At 31.6% G+C, this 16,961-nt stretch overlaps 1 protein-coding gene across 1 annotated transcript; it reads right to left on the bottom strand.

The window, feature by feature from the left end:
* Nucleotides 1-461: 461 nt before the first annotated feature.
* On the bottom strand, nucleotides 462-1,758 carry LOC129292617 (dehydration-responsive element-binding protein 1A-like). The gene has a single exon (XM_054930197.1). It carries the CDS (start codon nucleotides 1,570-1,572, stop codon nucleotides 844-846), a length of 729 nt encoding a protein of 242 aa, XP_054786172.1. The 5' UTR covers nucleotides 1,573-1,758; the 3' UTR covers nucleotides 462-843.
* Nucleotides 1,759-16,961: the final 15,203 nt, after the last annotated feature.

Raw genomic sequence — 16,961 nt, 5'->3', positions numbered from 1 at the left:
TATGCAGAATTGAATGGCTCTGCAACCTATTTGAAGTTAGAGTAATCACAGGAGCCCGGAGTTTCCAAAAAGAGAACCAACGCCATACCCACTTACACCCTCTTATTCCAATTTCCAAAACAGTATATATCCTGGTCACAAAATGAAAAGGCCTTAATTCTCAAAAGAAACTACATATTTGAAGTTGAAGAGTAATCAACGATTTCAACACAAAATAAGCTTATTACAAGTCAAGTCTATCTTATTGGAACCTAAGAAAGTGGTAGTTGTTAACTCAAACTGTGTCTAGCAATATTACAAAAAAAAAAAACAAAGATTTCAACTTTGCTCTCATTTAATAGTATAGAGAAATCTTTTCCTAATAATTTGCAATAAAATGATCATTAATAACTTATGAAATGCCTTGTATATAATGAGACCATCAATTTTTTCTAGTCCTAGAAGCGAGAATAGAGGGAGTATTTATGAACTGTGTATTGTTCTTGTAGTCATTAGAAATCTAATTTTGAATTTCATACTACACACAAAGCCCAAGATCTAGTCTCAGTAGTCTGTAAGGAACCTTTCGCAGAGAATTGAAAGGAATTTTCCCTTTCTACTGGATTTAGCATCCGTACAGGACAAAATTTAAAGTACGGATACTTCCCAACCAAAACCTTGAAAAATCATTAACAAAACCGACTTCTAGTTCTACATCCAGTGACTACTGACTAGTCAGTAGTGACTCGTCAGTTCCAAAAAGCAGAGTGCAATCCGCTTTTTTTTTTTTTTTTTCCCCTAGTACAATCCGCTTTATCTACACCACACACACGTCCCTCGTGGCATTAAGTAGTTATGCTATAATTAAATTGAATAACTCCATAATGACACTTCAGCATCATCCACTTCCACGTCAGCACCATCGTACTGATCGCCAAGGCTATGAGTAGGCGACATCAGCACAGAGTCCGCCATGTTCCTCAGCAATTCCGGCATCCCCTGCACTCCTTCATCCATTAAGAATATACTCTGCTCCTCCGCCACTGCCGCCGCCGTCGTGGTCGCAGCCTCTGCATTTTCATGCCTCAATTTGTCGCTCTCCGATTCCACCCCTGGACGGAATGCCTCCGCAGCTTTTGCCGCCGCCTTCTGAATATCCTTGGCCTCATTCGACGCCGGCAGTGGCAACCGCCAAGCAGAGTCTGCAAAGTTAAGACAAGCTGACCGGCCCCTCAGAGCTATTGCTGCCACGTCGTGGGCCCTCGCGGCCATGTCCGCAGTGGGGAAGGTCCCCAGCCAAATTCTTGTTTTCTTATTGGGCTCGCGCACTTCACACACCCACTTGCCGGAGTTCCTCCTCCTGACACCCCGGTACACCGGGTGGCGAGTCTCCCGGAACTTCTTCCTCCCCGCTCGTTTCTTCGGATGAGTTGCAGCCAGCAACACCTCCTCGTCGGACAGAAACAACGAAGGAACTCCGCTGCCACTTCCACAATCCGAAGCCGGCGACGACGTGTACTCTAGCACTTCTAAATCACAATTATATTGCGACCTAAGCGGATGCGGGTGTGAAGAACAGTTGAATGAAAACATAGCAATCAAAGAAACTCGAACCTTATTGCACTTCCAAGTGTCAATATATTGACGAAGAAATCTAACTGGGTCTCTTCAGTGCGTTGCTTCACTCTTGGTGAGTATACCTGAAAGGTAAGCTTCTTATTATATCTCCCTCTTGTTTAGGTTGTTCAGTGTCTCAGAATTATCCAAGTCCATGTATGCATATTTTATAGGATTTTCTATATAGAGAAAGAGGGAATGAAGCAGTGGGGTTTCGGGTTTCACGGAAGGAACGAACACGGAGCCAGCTAGCTTAGCGCTGGGGGACCTGGTGAGTGCCCACGCTTTAAACTGTGGTTGAGGAAATGGAAAGTGGGGCCAAAACTTGCACCAGCTGTGTTTGTCGTTTTCTCTCTGGAAGGCACGTGTCTGGCTAGTTTGTCTCCCCAGAACAGAATTTTTAAAAGATCGGGGCTTTGTTAATTTCGGGGATGATGGGGAAAGGGGAAGGTGAAGAGAGACTGAGGGAAGTGAAGCGAATCAGTCAAAGGGTTGGCAATTTCTTATTATACTTATTTATTTATTATATATTTATTTGGGTTTGAGTCCGTGTGACGTCAGGGGGAAGATATGATTCCCCGTACGAGGAGGAGACAACTCAGACCATGTAATTGACATTTTAAAATAATTCTAAACATAAGCTGGATTTTGCTTGCGAGACTGATTTGATGTTTCATTCACCTCCGGATCTTGGATCTGCTCTAGCTATAGCTGTTCATAAGTAATCACGTGTTAGATTAGGAAGCTAATGATCATTTTAATTCTCAGCAGTATTAACTGTTCATTGTAATTAGGAATTACTCTCTCCGTTCATGTATCCTTTACTATATAATTATAATCACAATAACTTTCTAATTTTATTTTTGATAATGTCAATTAGTATCATAATAATGATGTGTGAAATATACAATTAATATGCTTGCTCTTTTAAAAAAATTGTAAAATTATTTAATTACTCAAAAATATCGTAATATTCTTTATATTTAAAAATAAAATAAGCTTATAAAAATACAATATGGAGACACTGGAATTATGTTAATTTTATAATATTATTTATTTGTTACCATTTCAACGCCCCGATGTGTTCAAAGGATTAGGGGGAAAATATCTTTTGCTCAAGTATTGTCTTTAATTTAAATATAAATATTACCAGTAGCGCTTTGATCTCCACTTGAATTGATTCAATCTCAATTGTATTTTTTGTCCTCACTTTTTAAGACGCTGACTTTCATTTACGTCCAGACGGCTTTCCCGTCTACATGCAAATGTAATGGTATTTCATTTTGCAAGCCTGACATAATTAAGCGTAAGCGTGTGACAAAAAAAAAAAAGATATATATATATATATATAAACCCAAAGAAAATTTGAATATTTTTTCCTTTAAAAATATAAAATATTTTTTAAAAAGTTAAATGTTAAAATATGTAAGATATTTTTAATATTTTAAAATGTAATCATTATTTTTTAAAAAAATACTCTTATTAATAATGTCTTTATATTTATTATAAGATATTTAATAAAAATAAAATAAATATAAAAAAATATAATCAATTTAAATATGAATAATTATTTTATTAAAATAAAATTTAATTAAAAATATTTTATATTTTTAAATGGTGGGAGCAGTTTAATTTAAAGAGTGTCAGGAGAAGGATTTTCTTTCATTTCTAAAATGACGTGTTAAAAAATTTGTAATAATGATTTTAATGTTCTAGTAGCAATTTGTCAGTATTAGATGTAGAGAGAGAGAGAGAGAGAGAGAGATATGGATGGGTGATGGAAGGTTCTGGGAAGTGAAGAATAGAAGGTATCTTGAATTAAAGACTGCCAAAAAAAGAAAAGTATCTAGAATTGAAATTTGACTATTTTAGCTGTTCCCGGCGAACAACTAGAATAACGGACACCTCTTTTTCTGAAATGACGTCACACACTTCCGAAAACACGGTTTGACAGTTAATAACTGTCTTCTCGATTTAATAAGAATAAGAATAACAATCTTAAGGTACTAGTATATTCCCTCAAGATATTTTTAATTAAATTATGTAAATTAATAAAAATAGTTATCTCATTACAAACATATAAATATTTTAATTTTTTCTTAATTATTATAAATAAAAAATAATTTTTTTAAATTAAATTAATAAAAATATTTATTTTTTTAATTTAATAAAAGTATAATGATCTATACATTAAAAAAAATATGTAAATTATTTTTTATATTTAAAAATAAAAAAAGTTTTAAAACTTTTTATCTATAAAGACGGATTGGGAGTAATGACGGCTAACGGCTAACTAGAATTGCAGTACAAGTAGCCCTTGCAGATGAAAGGAGTTTAAAAAGAAGTCAAAGGAACAGTGCAAGGGCGGTGGGAATGGCATTGAATCACACGGAAACGCGTATGTCACGTGGCATACCCATTCCGATTTCCTGATTAGGATTATCTTCTTGATTTTTTTTTAATACAAAAGGAAATAAATCTATTAGGATTATCTTCTCATTCGCCTATCCAAACGTACCATGGGCTTCCACTTTCCCCCCATCTTCTATTTATTTTATGGCCCCCGCATGCTTTTCTTTTTCCTTTTTTGTTTTTTACCCCGAGCTTATCTCTACTTTGCCTTTTGTATTATCTTTACAGTGTTGGAGATCAAATCATTAAAAAAGCCACCAAATTATGGGCTGAATTAAGTACAGGGTTCTGTTCATGGAGCATCAAGTCGGCCATCCCGATTCAGGAAACTTATCCATAACCACACTCTCAACTCAACTGTGTCCTCCCTCCCTCCCTCCCTCTCTCTCTACTGTTTACTGGGTACGTATGCTTCCTTCTCTTGACTTTGTATTGTCTGTTTGTGTTGAACTAGCTGTTATTATGTTTTCCAATCTGATTTCTGGGGATGTATAGTAGTTCTATATTTGCTGGCTGTATGATTGAACATATATATATGCTTAATATTGGTTACTGCTCGACAATTTGATTCATGAGTCATGAGGCAGCACATGTGTTGAAGATCATTTTTCAGACAATATATGTCATGTATATGATTTCTTTTAGACACATGGGTTTTTCACAGTAGCGATTGTGTTGCTTAATTATTGGATAGTTACTCATGTATTGGAAGTAGAGCTTGTTCCAGGCCGTTTTCTCGGTTATGGTCTCCCCTTAATATTGAACTCCGCTAGCTAAAATTGAGTCTTCGATGGGAAGCAGGTGAAATTTTGAATGATGAGAATGCTGTATCGGTACCGTCAATGTGCTGCCTGAATCTATTTTTCATGTTAGTTCAAAACTTCAAATCAGTGGTTCTTAGAGCGAGGTTATTGTTCTATATATTAATTGTTGTCTCCCTTGCATTCAGTACTTTGTGCCAAAATTATCCTATTTGTAATAAATAAATGAATATGAAATGGTTTGTGAAGTGCACATGCAAAATCCATGCTGACTATAGCGATATGATGGCCTCTAAGCAAAGACGATCTCGATCATCTCAGAAGAGGGTGGGTTACTGGTCTAGCTAATGAATAACGCACGATGTTGAATGTGTAAACGACTGAATTAGTATTCACTTAAAATATAATTAAGTAATTGAGTAATTCTCTTATAATCTCTCCAACCTAGTTAGGTTTTTATTGTAGGGAGAAAGCTAGCAGCCACAGGGTTAAGATGACGAATTTCAAATGCTATTGGGGCAACCGGCTCGCTCGCAATAGTGCAAATGAAAACCATGAATGGGGAAAGCCTGGGTCCTTGGAAAGCCAAAGTTGGGCCTAAGCTTTTCCCAATTTCATAGCACAGTGGTCACCTGGTCTAAAACTCAAATCCCTTGAGGGACATCCGTTATATATGGGAGGAAACTTTTTCATGCTCATCAATAACGGTAGTGTGTGTGGCATATTGCGATTCAATGCTTCAATTTCCTTGGAATATAAACATTGAGGGTTTTGCAGCTCTCTTTTTGATGACGCATAAAAAAATCTATTTTTTTTTTACTTAATTGTATTATATCTGTTGTTTAAAAAAGTATTTATGACAGAAAAATTTCATTTCAAATATCATATACAAATTTAAGCCACTATTACAAAATAAATAAATAAATAAATGATAATTATTTTAGCTCATAAATAATAGTTAATACGTGTCATTTATATGACTAACATTTATAATCTTCTCAATATAATCGTCATTTGAAATAAAATTTTGACAGAAAGCCCAGCCATATGAGACAATAAATGATAGATAAATTATTTATCCATCACTTAAAGCCAAAATATATGATAATATATGACAACAAATAATTTACCCGTCATTTATTATGACTTTAAAATGACAGTGTATCATACTTTAAATGATAGGTAAATGATTTACCCGTCATTTAAAGTCACAATAAATGATGGATAAATTATTTACCCATCATATATTGTCATAAAAATGGCTGTTATTTATATAACTATCTTTTATTATATAACTTTTTAAAATACAAGAGTTATTTTTATACCAAACCTATTACAAAAAATATATTAAAATAACAGTAAACAGTCATTTTAAATTTGAATATCAACAAAATTTATTGTATTTAATTTTAAAATTAATCAATAAACAACTCTTAACTAATCTATATCAAGTAAACAAATGTAATTATATAAAATAAATTATTTTTAAAAATAAACTACCTATTAAAAATATAAATATCCTAGCTACTTCTTCGAGATAATTCTATTAATCTTCTTTGTATGAGGTCTACACTTAAAAAAATGTATTGATACCATTCTTCAATTACCTCATTTATTTTTTGCATTTTTAAATTCTTCAATATAAGAATCGTCATAGTATTGTAATATATAAATGATCCATCATAAATTAATTTTAGTACATTAAATTTTTTTATAATTTAAAAGTTAATATTATTGACATACCATCTCGAGAATTATGCTGTCATTATGAATAATGATATCCTTCATGATGTAAGAGCCACAGTCCAAGTTATTTTTCTTTTGTTTTGGACACTAAAAATTAAAGAATCAATGAATATATATTAATGCATTACACTTCAATTTAATAAAATGATTCTAATTACCTTAATTATATTCCTAGTGTAGGCTGAATTAAAATTTATAAAGGACCTTGAAATTGATTGTTTTGTATTAGTGCGGCATAACACAATCACCATAATAAAACATTAAAAAATATGTTAGTTTGAAATTTAAATAAATAAATAAATATGTGAAATACTTTATGCACTTATGTATCAATCAACTCCAATAAAATTTATCTATTCCCTGATTGCCCTCCAAGAGAATCAAGATCATATATCTTTAGAGTGTTGTCGAATGGTTCAGCGACAATCAATATTCAATGGTCCCTAATAGTATAAACAAGTTTTGCAAAATTATAATTAATTGATTAAATTAGAAATAAAAAAGTTAATAAGATAAGTGAGAAGTACGTTATTCTTGATAGTATGGTATTATGAATAATATTCCCTTTCGAGCCTTTGTTTTGAAATTTTGGCTTAATGCCTTTGCTCATTTTAAAATTTTGTCACTTTTAATTGAAGCATGTGCACCTACTTCATGAGGACTAATGAAGGCGAACTTTGTTTGTAGATCAAAAGGAATAACAAATTTTTCATACAAGCACTTATTATAAATATAACAAATGGATTAGTTTATATTTAAAATATTAACCATTCATATATGACAAAAAATTACCGTATGTAGAAGCTGAGAATATTGAGATTGGTTATATCATGTTGAAGTACTTCATCAATAACATCAAGTAAAAGCATATCATATCATTTTTTGTCATATATATCAATCTTGAACAGAATTTACAGGATTAAAGGATTAGACCTATGAATCATTACATATGCTTGAAGTAAATTTTTGCACTGGCCATGCAATTGAGGCTCTTGTTTAGGCACAACTTTATGAGAAATTCCCTTTTTAGAGGAGAGCCTAAATCAAAGTATCATCTTTTTTTTTTGAACTGTGTATCTTTACTAGTTTTATTTGGACTTGGCATCCTAACTTGACCAGCTTGCCATCTAACAAAATTACCTATTACCTTTCCAACAATCCCTGCATCCTCAGTGGGAATAGGTAGTTCAAATCATTTAGCACATCAATAACAACACGTACATAGGACGTAGGAAGTGGCATATTATGTAGCATGTCTATCAGCAAATTAAACACCTGACGATAGCAACAACATGATGATTTGAGTTATTTGTCAACAACTCACATATGCTCTCACTTTATATTAATAAGTCATATACTATATTAAAGTTATAAAAAATAGAAATAATAAAATTTAAGTGAAATAAATTAATAATATTTTACTTTAGGGAGATTTTTAACAGGCTGTGTTTCACTGTAACTACCTTTCCTGTTAGGACTAATATGAAACTTTACCTCCTGCCTTTCCTTGTCCTTTAGCAAAGCTTCAATCATGTCTCATTGCCTAGATAGCTGCTCTTTCAAGGTGGCAATCTCAACCCTTACACTCACATTCTCTATTGACCTACCTTCTTCTGTAACCCAAACATTTGTTTATTTGAAACATCAAAGCCATATTCCCTAACTTAACCAAGGTGTTTGGCAGCATAACGGCATCGAGAAAGTATTTTCAAGGCTCAAACCCCCTTTTCAGTCCTAGCATCTTACTCAATAAACTAATTTCAATCATATGCAATCGTAACAGCAATAAAATTATCATAAAATAACAATTTTAAATTAACTCTAATTATTATAACATTATATCTAAAATTCATTAAAAAATCATAGAAAAAAGAAAAACACCATAAACATTATTTTCAATCAAGGTTTTCTACCTCTGTGATCATTTTAAGGTTACACATATCCTATATTAGCAATCCCAAGTCAAGAAAAAGTTATTCTTAAGAAAATGTAAAAATCTCAATAAAATATCAATGATTTTTAGAGAAACTGCACGTCAGTTTCAATTACTTAAATCAACTCTAATTGTAATAAAAATTGGCACACTGACACATTTTAATATGTAGTTTTGAATGATAGAACTACTCTGATCAAACAAGGCATGAAATTTAAATTAAAATTTATTAAAATAAATTAGTCAAAATTTATAGAAAAATACATTTATCATAAATATCCCATTTTAATCACTAATTTTTATCTTAAAAATTATCCTAAGGCTAACTATATCATTTACTACAATTCTCAAGTTAATCACACATCAACATCAACAATTTTTGACACCTCACAATACCAAAATGAGCAACAAATGAGCATAAATTTAAATAAGAAAAATTAACTAATAAAACAATCCATAATATTAAATAAATCAACCCCATAACCTAAAAATATAAGGATATTGAAAGAAAATGAAGAAAAATTATAGAAATCACATACCCACGTACCTTGTAGAAGAGAAGATTGAAACCCAAAGAGAAAGAAAATGAGACAGTAACTAATGGTGTAGGTGGTGGCGCTTTCATGTCAAAGAAGACAAAGATGGTTGACAATAACAATAGGAAGATTGAGAGATTTCTATCAATTTTGTATATAAGTGGAGAAGAGAGGATATGCGAGAAGATGAACGAGCGTGAATGAAAAATGCACCTACAAAATTAATTAAAAAAGGAAATAAATGATGGGCATTTTAATGCCTGTCATTTATTCTGCAAGATATGATGGGTGTTTAAAATACCTGTCATATTTTGGTATGACTTTAAATGATGGGCATTTTAAACACCCATCATCTAAAGTTCAAATTTTTTCTTATTTTTTTAACTTTCAAAAATTAAAATGTTGGACAACAATAAATGATGGGTGTTTAAACACCCATCATTTATACCATCATTTATTCTTAAACCTTTAAATGACAGGTGTTTATAACACCCGTCATTTAAAAGTTAATTTCTTTTTTATTTTTTTAAATTAAAAAATTGAAAGGTTTTTTGCTTTTAAATGACGAGTGTTTTAAACACTCATTATTTATATAACCTAACTATCACTTATCCTTTTCATATATGACATGTATTTTTTTAACTATCATTTTTTATGGTATTTTATATTTAAATTTTGGTAATAGTGTGCATGTAACTAGCACCCATAGCGTGTGATGAAAAGAAATGTGTATGACTATTTTTTAGGGGGACTGAGGTCTTGTAGTCAATCTCAAATTAACAGACTTTGAAAGGACTCACCCGACCCGATCCAACCTCTTGTGCATGTAGTCCTGTTAGTTAAAATATAGAAATTGAATGAGTTGTAAAAGTAATTAAAGTAAGCTCCTCTTTCTCCTATTTGTAAAATAATAAAAATATGTATTTTGATTTTATTTATATAACACCTCATTAATTATTAAATTTATCTTTATGCTTTTACCCCTGTTAACTATTGACAAGGATTGTGAAACGTTATAATATTTTATTTTAAAGTATATATATTTAATTAGAATAAAATTAAAAACTTATTAAATTTATATGGAAATTTAATTAATAAGGTTTATTAGGGTATGGAGGGGCTCCCTGTTGGAGGGGATGAAAGGTGGACTATGGAAAAATGGAGGGGACGGAGGGGCTCTCTCCCCTTATTCCCTTGGTTCGGATGGACTATTTGCCTCATATAAAATGATTTATAGAATAACAAATTATTTCTAGCCAGAATGCGATGTAAGGATAGGAGGACTTAGCAAAATTTAGATATGAATTCGATATCTGTATTAAATCCTCTCACCCATTAAATGTTTAGCAAAATTTAGATATAAATTCGGTATCTGTATTAAATCCTCTCACCCATTAAATGTTTAGCAAAATTTAGATACGAATTCGGTAAGTGTATTAAATCCTCTCACCCATTAAATGTCCCACATGTGACACTACAAAGATCATTGATACAACCAAACGATTGCGAGAGATGCTAGCAAAAGATATAGAGAGTATCAAATCATAGCCCCACCTTTTTCTGTACAACGTATTTTAATTCAATGATTTACACAACCACAAAGAAATTGTTGAAATGCATCCTCATAAACTATCCTTTACAAGATGGACCATGTTTACCATATAGCAAGGGCAATTGTCTCCACAATCTTAAAAAAAATTTACCTAGAACGATGACAAGACTGGAGATTAAGGAAGGAGAAAAATTTTAATGGATGGGAAGAGAGAGGAGGATTAAGAGGAGAGGGTATGGGAAATTCATTAAAATTCCCCCTCTATTACGTTTTTGCCAAATAAGATCCCACTCCCTTCTTTTCCCTCTAATCAAACATAGTATAAATAAATTTAGTGGCCCCTTTAAAAAATTTCAATTGTCCCCTTACTTCAAAAAATTTCAATTATTCCCTTGTAAAATTTTGCTCATCCTACTAGAAAATTTATTATCTAAAATTATACACACACATATATGTTATAACCTCAATAGAAATAGTGTTAAAATGAAAAGGTAATAATTTAAAAATAATTGTTTATGAAAAATTTTATGCCAAACAATTATCTCCATACTAAAGAGGTATATAGATGTTATTTAAAAAAATTAAAAAACATGATGCTAATAGATATAAAAATTGTTTGTATAAAGAGAGTCTTTTGTGTTATTATAATGTTATGCTTTATGTGTTTTATAATATTTAATCTTATTAATCTATACCATTAATATAATTTAATGGATACTTAAAATTATATTTTAGAAAAGTATTAATATTCATTTAAAGTATAAAGCATGTTCCATTGATTCGTTTTTCTGAGTCAGTCACGGGTGATTTTAACTTGCAGTGTTTCATTTATTTTTAATCAAGTATTCTCTCCAAAGTCCAAACTAAAATATAAGATATTGATAACTAATTTATAATTGTCCAAAAATATTAGTTGAAATCTTAATTTTTTTTTAAAAAATTACACCTTTTCAATTTTATTTTCATTAAATACCCTATATAAGTGCTTTAATAATAATATTTAAATTTAAATTCATCATTTAAAAAAATAATTAATGAAGTAAGAGTAAAATTGAAACACCAATTATAAAAGTTATTCAATGTCTTATATTTTAGACAAATTAAAGCTTTTAAAAGATACTTCATCTAATTTTATGTATAAAGCACATTTTAAAAAGTCTATTTGATTCCATGTATAAGTTATAATATAGTTTTTGGGTAATATTTGAAGGGTTTTTTTCAAAATTATCTTTTATAAGAGAAAAAAATAACATCATGTTATTTTTTAAATTTATTATATAAGAATATTTAAAATTTTATATATTTTTATTTTTGTATTTTTTTATATTGATATTGATAAAATTGATAAAAATAATTTATAAAAAAAAATAGGATGGGTTTTCTATACCCAGTATGAATTTGTGTTAATGAAATTCCACCATTACAGGATAGACACTTCTGAGTAAAAAAATTTTGAGATACCAGCAGAACTGACATCCGCGAAATTTTTGTAAATATGTAAGTTATGATATAAGAAAAAAAAAGTTAGGGTTATAGTGGGGAAAGGACGTAGGGAACAGCAAATAATATTCGTTGTCTGATTCAAAAGCATAGGTATATATTGAGAGGGGAAGGGGGGACACTGAATTGTGGGTAAACGAACACAAAATACGAGAAAAAGCAAAGTGGGCAAGAAAGAGAGAGATGTGAAGTGAAAGTGAAATATGTGTATATATATACATACATAGCGATGACGGCTTGTGAGGATAGGTCCTATTATTTCGGCTTTCTCTCTCAAGTCGAGAAGCTGGGAAGGGGAGGGACCAAGTAGTATTGCCTCTTCTCCTCCCATTATTGAATCTTCACGCAGTCCAAAGAGCACACCCAAACATCATCTGTGGGGCTCCTCTTTTTCTTTGACCAAGTAATAACCTCGCTCCTATATGGTAGCTCCTAGCTAGCGCGTTGTACAACGCTGGCCCAGGTTCTGAGGTTCTGGAAAATGTGATGGCTTTGCTGTTTTCTCAGGCTTGTTTATTTCCCTGTTCAAGGATTCACTCCTTGTAACTAGCAGTTACTGAATTCTCTCCTTCCTCCAAATAGTTCGTACGTAGCTAGTGCTTTTTCTGGGGGGCTTGACATGGTCAAATATTTCTGACATGCTCATTTCTCCTCTCCTTGTATCTCCATGAACAAGAGAAGGTCAAGTGGATTTGGTGATGCCATATCCATCTATGGGTGAGAGATTCTTGTAGATATTTTTCTAATGTGAAACCAATTAATATATTGATATTATTATTATTATATTTAAGTTACTGTTCTCTATCTTGTCTGCTTGTGTCCATCAGGCTTTGGATCTTTAGTATTTGTGAATGATTGACTCTCTCTTAATTAATTCTCACTCGTAGGGTTCTCTCACCAGATACTTAACACGTAATTCTCTTTCCCGGCCAAAACACACGTAATTCTCTTTGAAATCTCTCATAAATTAACTAAACTCTTGCTTCATTTTTCTAATTTTTAATTATTGATTATCCCTATTTTTTTCATTTCCACATATAAACAAACCTTTTTCTTTCTTTTAGTTTTGTTTCGAAAAAATTAATCATTTAATTCTTATAGTTTTAACTCAATTGTAATTCAATTTTTGAATTTTGACTTATTATAATTCAATTTCTGATGTTTTGACTCAGTTGTAACTTAATCCCTAAATTTTACCTTTTACAATTTAGTTTTTATAGTTTCAAATACTTAAATATTGTCCTTGTATTTTAAAAATTAAAATTATAAAGATTAAAAATATGTTAAAATTTATTATTAATATTTTAAATTACTAAACCCTTTTAATCTTAAAAAAATTAAATTTTAAAATTTTTTAATTTTTATAGAGAAAATTAATCTTTTAATCCTTCAACTTTTAACTCATTTATAACTCAGTCATTTAACTATAACTTGCTGTGACTCATTCCCCTAAATAGTTATCTTTTTTCATACTAGCTTAGATCACACTTCAAAGAGTAGAGGGAGGGTATTTTTGTAACATCTAGAAAAATTTAATCATGATTAGTTAATTTGATGAATGTGATTATTGAGTTAATGAAGTGTATGGCCATAGAGGCCTAATTCATATAAATTATTATGATATCAACCATAGAAGTGGGTCCGGATCGATGATGATCCATCCAAACAAGAAAAGAGAAAGAAAGAATAAAAGAGTGCCCTCTGTGTCACATGTCGCAGTGTGTGGTCAATCCGCCACGGTGCACAGGGAAAAATTTGAACATAATGGGCCTCTCAGTCCAAAATTTGATAAATCAGATATGTCTCTGTGTTAAAAATCAGAGAAGAGGAGAGGAAGAAAATGAAGAGCTCAACCAAAGCTCTACTAAGGCACATTGTTGGGACCTTTGTGGATAAATTAAAACTCCTAAACACTTAAGGTAAGTAATCCATGTCTTCTTTTTCCTTTCTCTCCCTCATTTATGAAGATTTATGATAGGGTTTGAATTGAAAAGTTTATTTTTAGTCCATAAAAGTTATAAGTCCGATTTCATTAGCTAAAATGAATATAATAGAAGTGATGTGTGATAGATAAACCCTATATTGATAATTTTATCAAGAGTTTGTTGGGTAGAGTCATTAATATCTGAAAATTAACATAAATGAGGTAGTTAGAAGTGTTGGTGGAATATTAATGATAGTCTAATGACTCATAAATGATAATGAGAGACAATAGAACCTAATAAACCCATTAGGTATGAATAGTAGTGATTTATCGATTGACAGAATAGAATGTGTGAAGATTTATGTTGGTAAATTCTCAAAAATGAGACAATGATGGTATCCTTATTTTATGAATGTAGTGTAGTTTAATTTGACACCATTCAAGCTTGGTAGAAGCTTTGAAAGTATTTTGTGTGATGGGTAAATATTTAATCTCTCAAAGGTTTGAGGTAACTGGAGGAAACCTAACTGATATAGTTGAATATTAATTGTTGCTTATTGAAATAGTTGAATTGAAATGTGATTTATATTTCTAAATAATGATGTAATTGGTAGTGTGATGATTTTTGGAGAAATGGTTTTGAAATGGAAAAACCATGTGCATGCCATCCATTTGTGTTTGATGGTGTTGATGTGATAGCATGTTGTGAGAATTTTCTAAATACATTTTTTTTACTAGTGGAGTTTGTGAATTGTGAGGTGTAATTTCATGTGAAATGTATTATGGATTAGAATGCATAAATCAGTAAAATATACATAGCATGATCATTGGCGAGAGATTAATTAAGGAGAAGAGTAGATGAATAAATCCACATGGTAATGGCAGTGATCATTAAAATTGAAAACTTTTCTTGACACCAATCATTGGAATCGGGAGGTAGCTTTTGTCCCATGAATGATTAGTGATTGTTCTACTTATTCTATGAGAGACTCGAATCTAACTAGTCTCCACCAATTTATGAGGAGGTTGGATTGGGGTATGATGTAACAGTCCTTATCCCACCCTACCAGGGATCTTTCAGACTAGGCTAACCAGCCTTATGACAGTGAAAGCCAGCTTCCCCTAAGGTGACGCTTAGGTTATTCCTTACTATACTAAAGAGATTTTTTAAAACTTTCTCAGACTCAAACCACCAACCTTTATCATCTTAAGGACGTTGAGGGTAAGTCTGGTACTATTGAGTCACTTGACTCAATGATATCAAGGTTGGCCACAACTTCACTAAGGTAGGAGAGTTTGGGAACTCGATCCCTAGAAATGTTTCAAAAGACCTCTTTAGTAAGGTAAGGAATAGCCTATGTACTACTATGAAGAAAGTTGCACGAGGACCTGTGAAAGGATATGTGCTAGCACTGCATTCACCAGCATAAGGGACTGGGAGTCGTGCTATTATATACAATACTCCATGATTGTTAGTATTAGAAAAAACTAGATTACATAAATGAGTGAGTTAACCTTAGCCCAGTAGCTCCTCACAAGTGGAAGGTTAGGTTAGTCCATAAAGGACGTAGCCATATGATAACCACCAGTTTTATGTCAAAGGTAATAGAAGGGTATGAGGTTGGCATTTGATTATGCATCTAAGTCCGATCATATAGTTGTTAGTATTGTGGGGCATGTGCTAGAGGTGCATAATTGGTAGTATTGTGACCCCATATTGTACATTGTAATTTAAAAATGGATATGTGTTTTTGGGCCGGTCATATATTTATTAGTTTTGTGAACCATGGCCAAGTTCCTTATATGTGTGTTTGCCTACTTGCAACTGTATAGATTAAGTAAAAATTGATTACTAAGTGATTGTACTCACCTATTAATTTTTAATATTTTTAGGACCTAGCTTATCGGATCAGATTTAGGGAAAAACATTCTAAGGTGTATAATTGTGGTGAAATCCTACTTTCATACTTCTTTACTTTATTTTTGTGTACTAATATGGTGTAATTGACAATTAGGATTATATGTTATTATTTTGTACCACTTGTATTAGTTTGTATACAACTTGCGATTTTATACTCCGAGTTAGTGAGTTTTTGTTGTAAACCCGTGAATAGGGCCAAAATACTTATGCAAGTAAAAACATATGTATTTTGAAAGAATTGAAATGAAGATTATGATTTTGTGAATGAGTTTCCTCCCCCTTGTGTTTTGTGAAATTTGAGGTTGAGTGGTGATTTTATAAAATATGAGTTTTTGATTGTGTGTGGTGCATTGCACGAGTCTACTAGAGTTCATTGAATATAGTCAGATGGTCAGTGTAAGCTTTTGACACTTGTGGTTGAGTTGGAACACTAAGATTGTGTGTTTTGTGTGAAAAGTGGTAAAAATGAGTTTTAGTGTCCAACTTTTTATAGAAAAAGAATTTGAGTGTGAAACCGGTGCTATTAGCTAGCTAGGAAAAAGCTCTATATAAACACTAAAGCCACCTCAATTGAATGTCAGACGGAGATTTGAGACATGTCAGAAGTTCGCTATGTATGCTGTCAAATGACTACAATTGATACTGTCAAATTCATGCAATACGCCATTGTACATGGCACGGAGAAGGATAAGCTATGGCGCATATGTCGTATGCCGCGGCAGTTGAGTCATTTTCTATACAAATATCAGTTTTGAGTTTTAAAATTCATTATTTTAAGTCCTCTTTGTTTTTCAAGCTTTCGCATTGTTTTTAAACTCTAATTTAAACATTTTAAGTATATGATTGAGATTGAAACTTGAGTTTTTGGGATTTCAATGTTTATGATTTGAAAATTTATCTCTTTTATTGTAATTTTACAACTTCGATAATCCTTTGAAAGTTAATCCCTTAATTACCTCAATTATAGAGTTAAATACGGTTAAGTAAGGGAGATCTTATAATTTTAAAGTAAGATATAAGCATTTCTTTTATCCCTTTTATTTAATAAGGATAATTTTAAAAAAAATTTAAAAATAAGGA

The sequence above is a fragment of the Prosopis cineraria genome, unplaced genomic scaffold (genome assembly GCF_029017545.1).
Source record: "Prosopis cineraria cultivar Desert tree isolate PC_DT_omini unplaced genomic scaffold, ASM2901754v1 PC14, whole genome shotgun sequence".
Taxonomy (NCBI): domain Eukaryota; kingdom Viridiplantae; phylum Streptophyta; class Magnoliopsida; order Fabales; family Fabaceae; genus Prosopis; species Prosopis cineraria.
Note: the sequence above shows the minus strand (reverse complement) of the source record. Positions and strands in the feature narration are given on the sequence as shown.

Bases quoted from the DNA above. Each gene is read 5' to 3' on its own strand.
- LOC129292617 (XM_054930197.1), bottom strand. From the start codon at position 1,572: ATGTTTTCATTCAACTGTTCTTCACACCCGCATCCGCTTAGGTCGCAA.